The sequence below is a fragment of the Arachis ipaensis genome, chromosome B7, assembly GCF_059453495.1.
Source record: "Arachis ipaensis isolate K30076 ecotype BB chromosome B7, ASM5945349v1, whole genome shotgun sequence".
Taxonomy (NCBI): domain Eukaryota; kingdom Viridiplantae; phylum Streptophyta; class Magnoliopsida; order Fabales; family Fabaceae; genus Arachis; species Arachis ipaensis.
In genome coordinates, this window is record NC_142442.1 from 64414216 (window position 1) to 64425194 (window position 10979).

A 10979-nucleotide genomic window follows, 5' to 3' on the forward strand; every position below is an offset into this window, starting at 1 on the left:
GGTTAACCAAAGATTACGCCTCGTACATATAATATATAGAAAGAATAATATAATCTAGAAGTCCGATGAAAGATATAGTTCAAATTTTGGATTTTGAAAAGCGCAAAACGTACTAACGGAGCTACTAGCTTAAGGCATAAGAAACAGATAAGATATAACAAAATATAAGTATATAATATCATAGAAAACTAGCCACGGCTCGCGGAGTTTAAGCCGGCTAGCCATATACAAGTATACAGAACCATACAGAAACCTGACAGTTTATACAAGTTTTTCTCTCATAATACAAGCCTCTAGGCAAAGACAAAATACAAAAAGAGAGATGTATAAACAAGATAAACCAAAAAGACTCCAAAAGAATCCAAGATCCTCCACTTCTGTCACCATCCAAAGCAACTCACCGAGATGTGTTGCGACCTGCATCTGAAAAACACAACAGAAATATGGTATGAGAACCGGAGGTTCTCAGTATGGTAACAGTGCCCAGTGATGTAGGATATAAGACCCCGGGACGCCAAAGGTAATCCTAAGCTCCATATCCATCACAAGATTCAAACTTAAAGCATTCTAAAACAAATAAGCATAATTATATCAACCTTAACTTAAATAAACAGGGTAATCTATCTTAGGGATTTCTACTCTAACCAAACACCGCTGTCCCAAAGCCTTCACCAACCGATCCTCCATGCGATCCCATCGCCACCGCCTTTCGAACCTCCTCAATCCAAGTAGAAAGCACAGATAATATACAATGCAAGTAAAACACAAGTAGAAGCATATAAGACAAATAATTCAGATAGTAATTAGGCATGTTATTCAATTAGGCAAGCCATTACAAGTAATCAAAGCATACAAACAAATAGAAAATTCATATGATGAATGCCTGTCTTACTGGCTGTGATATCACATTGTCGGTTCAACTGCCAACCCGACACATCTCCATGGAGACGTCGCCTACACGCTCTATAGATCCGAAGGGATGCGAGCGGGATACTCTTGCCACAGACCTCACATCTCAATGCAAGCGGGACGAACCACCGCCTTTACGCCGCCACCGCTACCTCAACAGGCTGGATCCAACCACTGTCCTTGCCAGGCGCATAGTGTCTCATGATCTCAATAAAAATATTATTTCAGTGGTTTTCAGAAAAACATTTTTAATATACATGGATCCATCATCTCATCTAGAGTCCTCGACTTATCTCAACCACTGTGCATTCATAACTCAGTTTCCAAATATCAATAGTTCATCATTTCTCATCTCATATATCAATCATCCTTCACCTAACGTCAAACCATTCTCAGCACGCCAGAAACCTAGGCCTCCATTTTCTAAGTTTTCCAAATAATATCACCTAGATCCATTAAATTCTTTCCCATAATTTAACTATCCAAAACTAGGCCCAAGAGTCTAAAAATAGTGTTAAAGGAGCTTACAACCATGTTGGAAAGGTAGAATAGTTGAAAACAAAGAAAAATTTGAGAAACAGGTCGTGTGCGGCCGCACCGAGGTGTGCGTGCGCACGCTCCGAAGAGTTTTAAAATGTGTGCGTACGCACGGCAAAACTTATAAAATCTATTCACTCACACAACCTGTGCCAGCGCCCCCAATAGACTGGCCTTCCCAACGTGTGCGTGCACACAGGTGCGTGTGCGGACGCACAAGTTGCAATTCATCCTTAGATATGTGCGCGCACAAGCTGTGCTAACACTGCAAACAGAACGGATTTCCCTGCCTGTGCGTGCGCACAGGTGTGTGCGTCCGCACAGATCAAAATTTTCGCAGGGTGTGTGCTCGCACATATCAGAAATCATGAAATTTTGCAACTTAGCATAATTTCAGATTTTTAACACAAATTTTGAATGATCATAACTTTCTCTACAAAATTCTAATTTTTTCAAAGTTTATATCAATTTAAAGGGTTGTCAAAGATCTTTAATTTTAAATAAATCTTATCAAATTTTGAAAACCGAAGAAAAATTTATGATCGAACAAAATTCACCAAAATTCTATTTTTACCCAAATTTAACATATACTCAAATTTAGCAATTCATCAAGCCACATCAAACTATACCAATACCAAATCCCCATTTACAACATAATTTACTTTCTAGGGTTACCAATCACCATTCTCAATCATCAACATCAAATATATGACCCTAAATCAATCCTTCACCAATACATTCACCAATCATTACCTCATCTTCATCAATTCACATAATCAACCTTATTCATGCTTTAAATCCATATCCAACAATATATAATCATTCAAAGTCATCAAGCATCATATCTCAGTATCATTAATTCTCAACACATCAATATCATTTCAACATACAACATCAACCAACTACATAAATCCAAACATCCTATAAGTCACTTGCCTAAGTGTCCATGAATATTATATACTACATAGAGGAAACCGAAACCATACCTTGGCCCATTTCCAATATGCCCTTAAACTAAAGTTGAGCACAAGTTAGGCTTTTCCAATACAATCCAAGCCACCAACAATCACCAATAAGCTCCAACAAGTTCAATTACTCACCACTTCAAGCTATACCACACATAATTCACAATAATTCAACCTAGGGTTTATCAGATTTGAAATTTCACAAGAGTTTATTGACTCTTACCTTTTTCAACAGATTTGATAGCAAAAATCTAAGGCTAAGCAAGGATTAGAGCAAACCTAAACATCCAAAATCACAAAAACTCACTTAATCACAAACCATAAGAACCGAAATTTTGGAGAGAAGAATAGAAAAGATTTCCTGGTTACCTCTCCAGTTTCTTGTATGGATTTTGTAGAGCTCTTCACAAGAAATACATAGCCACAAACGGTACGGCGATCGGAGCTCCGTAGCTCAAGATATGAGCTAGAGAAGAAGAGGGTGAATAGTGTTTCTTCTTCCTCTCTTCCCCTTTCTTTTCCGCTGTGTGTGTTATGTTTAATTGGTGTTGTGGCTGGTTTGGTTCACTAAATGAGCCTTTTATATGTTGGGCTTGGGCCCAACTTGGGCCCGGTTCAATCCGTTAGCGTTTTTAGCCCGTTTGGCCCAACTTCGGGCCAAACCTTTAAAATTAACGCCCGGTTTTTCGTTTCTAACATTTTTCTAACATTTTTTATGGTTTTTACTTTTTCTCGTGTGGTACAGGGCAGACTTGAACCGGTTCAACTGCCAGTTGGCGGTTTTTCACGATTTTTTGCAGAAGACACATTTTCTGGCTTAGAAAAACCCACTGAGTCCAAAAATCACCTTTAAATCCTCAAATTCTCTCTCTAACTTTCTAGAATCTAATTTGGGCAATATTAATGACTTAATTAACTGGTTGATTAGTTGCGGTTCTTACATACCGAAAAGTGTACATATTGCCACGCTTTTAAAGCGTTCCAGAATGTTGGTTTTGGGTACTCTTTAAAAACGTACCAATAGATGAAGATATGGGTACACTTTTAAAGCGTGCCGGTTGCCTAGCTTTGGCCACGTTTATTAAGCGTGCCTGTTGAGCCCAACATTAAGATATAGCCACCCTTTTTAAGCGTGGCCATAAGTTTGGTCAGAATTTTTTTTTAATTAATCTTCCTAATATTTCGTGCAAAATTCATATATAATTTTAAAATCATAGACCAAAATAATTATGTATATTGAACTAATCCAACATATACATAAACTTTTCCATAAAAAATATATATATATAAAACTTGTCACCACAAAAGTAGACTTTGAAGACAAAGTACCAAAAAGTAAAGTAATAACAAGTAAATAAAAATTGCAATTCCAACAAATGTCACATATCTACTTCTTTTATATACTTAGTTACAAAATATTAAATTTCATGAGTAGTGTGATAGATCATCCATTATGAGATCCATTGTTTTTACCACTGTCCTGCAGAATTTTAAATAATCTTGTGTTAGTGCATGTTATAAAAGCTACTTTAATTAAGTCCAACAAATCCAATTCCATATCCAAATTGATTAAAAATGAAAATGGCAAGCAACTTTAATTAGGTCCCACAATAATGCATATTCAGCCATTAGAACAAAAAACACAAATCAAAAACAAAATTGTGACTCACTAAATTTCAATATGACTGCATTAGTGAATTACATACAAACAGATGTAGTAGTAATTGCATTTAACTGAGTTGCTATGGCTAACACAGATTTTAGACTTTACATAGTACATAGTACTTACTCTACAAAGTAAAATACAAATAAGGATAAGGTATTCTTTGCAATTTGCAAATCAGCAAAGTACTCAATATTTAAAGAGGCAAATGCACTCAAGTGAAAGTAAATTTTAATACAATTGGGTGTGATGTTGATAAAGCAAACTAAAAACAAACATAATTGACATGATATTAAAAATTAAATCCAATACAGGTAAAAATTTTTTGAAAAGGAATGAAATAAAATATTAGAAAGACATGATCCTTCTTGGTGGTACATGCAGAGCAGTAGTAACCCTAATTAGTAGTTATTAACCAAAATCAAACCTAATTTGACTCGTTAATTACACTAGTTAGGCAAAGAGAAAGAATAAAAAAAAAACAGAAACAGACAAATTAAAGGGGTTAAAAAAGTTGGAAATGAAGAGGTAGCATTAGCGTGGAGCAGTGTTGATGATCATGGTAATCATAATCAAATTAAACAAAAAAAATTATGAATTTGCAAACATCTCGAGTTCAAATAATAGTGCAAATGATTACAAGCTCTATTTAAAACCAAACATATAGTCATGCAAAAACAAAAACAAAAAAAACTTCAAATTCTGCTGCATTGATATGACAAATTGAAAACCGCATTGGATTGCCATGTAACAAATCACTAATATAAAGGTTGAAGTCAATACGGTTGGTGAATTAGAGCACTTACCTTTTCAGTCAAATCAAGCGCTCCACATAATTGTAGTCTCATCATGTGTAAGCTCACCACCTTTCCCAGCCTTACAACAAGCAAGTCCAATATTTGTTAATCAAATAGAAAGGCAAGACAGTTGGGTTGATTGATGAACAATAACAATATGTACCTCCTGGTTGTGAATGGATACAAGAGCTTTTAATTGAGCACGCCTAAATAAAGCCTCATTGTGCCCTAACAGGTAGTCCAGAACCTGTAACAAATGATTTACAGAAAATTAAACCCTTGCAGGCATGGTTGCTAACACACTAGAAAATTCTTCTTAACTAACCAAGATGCATTTAACTGTCCACAAAACAACTCCAAGAAGATCTGAATTTGTACACATATCATTATCTAGTTCATAATATAGATAACATATTTGCACAGATGTCTCATTCTATCGTGTTCCAATCCTCTACTCTCTCGTCAATTATATTATATCGAAAAGGAATAAGCTCTGTAGAATAACATACCTTTCCAACAGGATAGGCAACTGGATAACAGATTATCATCAAAATTCACACAAGCCATGCAAGGTTGGCACCTACAGAAAGACCATATCTACTACAAATTACTTGTGGAATAACCAAAAACCATCAAACAAAAGAGGCAGTATTTCAAAACTTGAAAACATTGATTAGGGGCAAAAACTCTAAAATAACATTGAGAGGGGAATGACAAACCTTCCCAAAGAAGAGAACAAAAGTGACAGAGAGAATGATGGCAACAAACTGGTTGAATATTTTATCAAGCTATACGGAAAGAGCCTGCAGATTGCAAGTTTCAAAGCCAACAGCTGTTTAAGAGTTAGGTAGGGTTTAGCAATCAGTACAAAAATCTACTTATACAATTGCGACTATCAGAGATATATATATATATATATATATATATATATATATATATATATATATATATATATAATTAGCCAGCAGAGAAGAAATTAAATGAAGGAGTTGTAGAATAGGAGATTGGGAATTCAATTACCTCCACGGTAGCAACATTGAAGAGAAGCAAAGTGACAAGAAGCTGGTGTTAGAATTTCTTTATAAAACCAGTAATTTACGTACCTCCAGCCATTGCCAATAAATTCTTTGATTTAATTTGGAACTTCCAATTCTTGAATCACAGAGAGCCAGATGGAATCAAGGTGTATTTTTTGTTGTTATGATCAGAATTGGGGACCCAAATTTTATAAAGTTTATGATGAACAGTCGTGTTCTTTCCATCAAAGAACAGACCAACTGTCAATATAATAATTAATAATTACAATACCACCCAAACTAATTTCTATATTAACAAATTGGACCACAATTAGAATAAAAATTCTAACATTCTCCCACTTGGTCCAACATTTGTTACGTATAGTTTGTAATTACATACTATGCTTAAACAATTAAGACAAATTACACGAATCATAGCGGTAGTTTCTCATTAATCGAGTATTACCTTCTATGTATTACAATGTAATATCTCCTAACTGAATAAACTCTTCATGTGGTATTTCTGTAGGAATAAGCCCAATGCTTATTCTAGGTCCTTCACTGAATTTTATTTGTCATTCTCAATCATGTATGCGCATATATACTGACCAAATGAGAAACAAACAATAATAGGAATTTCATATCCAAATATGTCATATAATATAACATGAGTCATATAAGTGACGTTACAGAACATAAACCCATACTAGTAACATGATCCTTAAACAATCCTGGTGGCATGCCTTTTGTCAAAGGATCAGCTATCATCTGTTTAGTACTAATATGCTCTATCTGTACCTCATTAGACCTAACTCGGTCTTTAATGGCTAAGTACTTAATGTCGATGTGCTTACTTCGACTACTACTTCTATTATTCTTAGCCATAAACACAGCAGCTGAATTGTCACAATATATTCTTAATGGCCTAGAGATACAATCCATAATTTTAAGCCCAGAGATGAAATTCTTTAACCAAACACCTTGTGATGTAGCCTCAAAACAAGCAATAAACTCGGCTTCCATGGTAGAAGTGGCTACAAGTGATTGTTTTGCACTCTTCCAAGATACTGCTCCATCAGCAAGCATAAAGATGTATCCTGACGTTGACTTTCTAGAATCAACACATCCCGCCAAGTCTGAATCTGAGTATCCAATAATTTCCAAATTGTCGGTTTGTCTATATGTAAGCATGAAGCCCTTGGTCCCTTGAAGGTACCTTAAGACCTTCTTTGTAGCTCTCCAATGGATAATTCCTGGATTGCTTTGATATCTTCCTAACATGCTAACAGCAAAAGCAATGTCAGGTCTTGTACAGACCTGAGCATACATTAGGCTTCCAACAGCTGAAGCATAAGGAATATTCTGCATCTGTTTCTTTTCAAGTTCATTTTTGGGACATTGATCTAAGCAGAATTTGTCACCTTTCACAATAGGTGCAACACTTGGTGAACAATTTTGCATTTTAAACCTCTCAAGAACTTTATTAATATAGGCTTCTTGAGATAAACCTAAAATTCCTTTATGTTTATCTCTATGAATCTTTATGCCAATGACATAAGATGCATCACCCATATCTTTCATATCAAAATGTCTAGAGAGAAATTGTTTCACTTCATGTAACAACCCTAAATCATTTGTTGCAAGCAAAATATCATCTACATATAAGATGAGAAATATGATCTTGCTCCCACTAACCTTGTGATATATACATTGATCAGAAATATTTTCAATGAATCCAAATGAATAAATCACATTGTGAAACTTCAAATACCATTGTCGGGAAGCCTGCTTAAGACCATACATTGCTCTCTTAAGCTTGCAAACTAACTCCTTACCAGCACTTGAGATAAACCCTTCGGGTTGTCTCATATAGACCTCTTCTTCCAAATCTCCATTAAGGAAGGCCGTTTTCACATCCATTTGATGCAATTCCATGTTAAAGTGTGCTACCAATGCCATAATGATGCGGAAAGAGTCTTTCTTTGAAACAGGAGAAAAGGTTTCCCTGTAGTCAACTCCTTCCCTTTGAGTAAATCCTTTGGCAACAAGTCGAGCCTTGTAGCGCTCAATATTTCCTGATGAATCCTTCTTGGTTTTAAATACCCATTTACAGCCAATGGCCTTTTCCCCATCAGACAATTCTACAAGATCCCAAACTTGGTTATCTGCCATAGAATTCATTTCATCCTTCATAGCATCTAGCCAGAAATTGGAATTACGACTTTCCATTGCTTGTGAAAACGTCGTTGGGTCATTTTCATCACAAACATCATAGTCAGACTCAGCAAGATACACTACATAGTCACTAGAAATTGCAGGCTTTCTTATTCTTGTTGATCTTCTTAATGTTACATCATCAACCTCTTGTAAAGGTAGTGGCATAACAAGTTCTCCCTCTTCTTGAAGTTGCTCTTGAGCAATATGTTCTTGAACAACATTTTCATTATGAAGAGTTTGATCCTCCACCATATGATCTACTTGAACATTATCTTCATGATGTGGAACATTAGTAATAGGTTGTTCTACATTGACCCTATTTGTATGGGCATTGTATTGAACAATCATTCTTGTACATGGAGAAGTTTGATAAACATTATCATTCTCAACAACTTTAAGAGGATGATTTCTCCCACTTTCCACATCATGCTCTAAAAACCTTGCATTTCTAGATTCAACTATTTTACTTGAATGGGAGGGACAATAAAATCTGTAACCCTTAGACTTTTCTGCATAGCCGATAAAATAGGCACTTATCGTCCTTGGGTCCAACTTCCTTTCTTGTGGATTATAAACCCGAACTTCAGCAGGACAACCCCAAATACGTATATGATTCAAACTAGGTTTCCAACCTTTCCATAGCTCAAATGGCGTTTTAGAAACTACCTTTGTTGGAACTCTATTTAATATATACGCAGCTGTCTTAAGGGCTTCACTCCACAAGGATAAAGGAAGGTTGGAGTTGCTAAGCATACTCCTCACCATATCCAGCAAAGTCCTATTTCTTCTTTCAGCTACACCATTTTGATCTGGTGTGCCAGGCATGGTGTATTGTGCCACAATACCATGCTCTTGAAGATACTTTGCAAATGGACCAGGTGCTTGTCCACTTTCAGTATATCTCCCATAGAATTCTCCACCTCTATCTGATCTTACGATCTTAATTTTCTTTCCACATTGTTTCTCTACTTCAGCTTTATAAACTTTAAAAGCGTCCAATGCCTCATATTTATTATGAAGCATATAGAGATACATATATCGTGAATAATCATCAATAAAGGAGATGAAGTATTTCTGACCACTTAAGGACATATCAGGACAACATATGTCAGTGTGAATTATTTCTAATATGTCAGAACTCCTTTTAGCACCTTTTTGAGACCTTTTGGTTTGCTTTTCCTTAATGCAATCCACACAAGTATCAAAATTAGTAAAGTCTAGAGTTTCAAGAACTCCATCACTTACTAATTTCTTTATTCTCTCAATGGAGATGTGTCCCAACCTTCGGTGCCATAACATGGAGGATTTTTCATTCATACCATTACCATGCATAACCATAAGACTAGATGGAACATTATTAGCTAAATGGACTTTAAATAAATCACCAATTAAAGTACCACGTCCAATAATATTAGAATTTTTAATAATGTCAACAGAATCATCATAAAAATTTATACATAATCCTTGTTTTACAAGCTTAGATAAAGAAATCAAATTTTTAGAAAAATCTGGAATATAAAAGGTTCTTTCTAAATCTAAAATACAACCAGTACTTAATACAAGCCTAAATGTTCCAACAGCTTCCACACGTGAATGCATCCGATTGCCCATATAGATGCTCAGTTCACTTCCTATCGGTTTCCTTTTCCTTATGAAACCCTGCATGGTATTTGAAATATGAATTTCAGCACCAGAATCAATCCACCAAGTGTCATGACATATTTCAACAAAATTAGATTCAAAACACACTGAAGGAATAAGATCACAAAGGTTAGTACCTTTCTTTTCAAGCCAAACTTTAAATTTTGGGCACTCCTTCTTCATGTGTCCTTTCTTTTTACAAAAGAAACACCGTGCACCTTCTTTCTTCATAGGATGGGATACAATACCCTTTCCTTTCTTCTTATGAGCTTGCCTTTTACTACCCTTATTTGTCACTAATAGTGCACTTTCACCAAGTTCCTGAATTAGCCTTCCTTCCTCTTGCACACACATCACCAGTAATTCATTAATGGTCCATTTTTCCTTATGTGTGTTATAAGAAATCTTAAATGGTCCGTACTGGGCAGGAAGAGAATTCAGAATAAGATGCACCAGAAATGAGTCAGAGATCTCAACCTCTAAAGCTTTCAGTTGTGCTGCAATGTCTCTCAACCTCATGATGTGTTCACGCACACCTCTTACGCCGGTAAGCCTCATAGATGACAATTGTGCCATTAGGGTGCTTGCAAGTGCCTTACTAGAAGACTCAAACTGTTCATCAATAGCCTTCATATAATCCTTGACATTCCTACAATCAGGAATTGAACCTCGGATACTAGCTGAAATACGAGACTTAATGAACATCATACTTAAACGGTTGGATTTCTCCCACCGTTCGTATAATGCTACCTCGGCTTGAGAACTAGCATCAGTAGGTGTCGGAGGCTCTTCCCTACGAAGAGCATAGTCAAGGTCTGCACACCCTAAGTGAAAGAGAATCTTATCTTTCCATTCTTTATAGTTGTCACCACTTAACAAATGAACTTCAGATACAGTTTCAGATATCATTACTGCTGCAAATAATAAATCATGCTAACATTACTCAACTTTAAATAGGCACATCAAAATCCATAATATATGATAATACATGCCAATGCAAGTCATATCAAAATAAATATAAATTATAGTGTCATTAAAATCTACCTGTGGGCAAAGATTTTAACACACATAATATTTACTATATGAACTAAAGTATTGAAACTAGAAAATAAAATACTACTTCTTAATACCTGTAAGCTAATTAAGAAGTAAAAAATATTTTCTATTTCAATCTAATTATATGTGAATAACATAATAAATTCCTGTGGGTAAGTTTATTATATAGTTCACAATA

The 10979-nt window shown here is 35.4% G+C and overlaps 1 protein-coding gene across 1 annotated transcript; it reads right to left on the reverse strand.

The window, feature by feature from the left end:
* Positions 1-9728: 9728 nt before the first annotated feature.
* Positions 9729-10654, reverse strand: LOC148552829 (uncharacterized). The gene is made up of 2 exons (XM_088492494.1): positions 9883-10654; positions 9729-9763 (listed from the first exon to the last, which is right to left on the reverse strand). The coding sequence occupies exons 1-2, from the start codon at positions 10652-10654 to the stop codon at positions 9729-9731; spliced, it is 807 nt and encodes a 268-aa protein (XP_088348620.1).
* Positions 10655-10979: the final 325 nt, after the last annotated feature.

What these genes read in the sequence shown, in the direction of transcription:
- LOC148552829 (XM_088492494.1), bottom strand. Translation starts at nt 10,654, where the DNA reads ATGATATCTGAAACTGTATCTGAAGTTCATTTGTTAAGTGGTGACAAC. An exon ending in AGTTTGGCTTGAAAAGAAAG is followed by an intron (nt 9,764 to 9,882) that starts GTACTAACCTTT and finishes AATACCATGCAG; the next exon opens with GGTTTCATAAGGAAAAGGAA.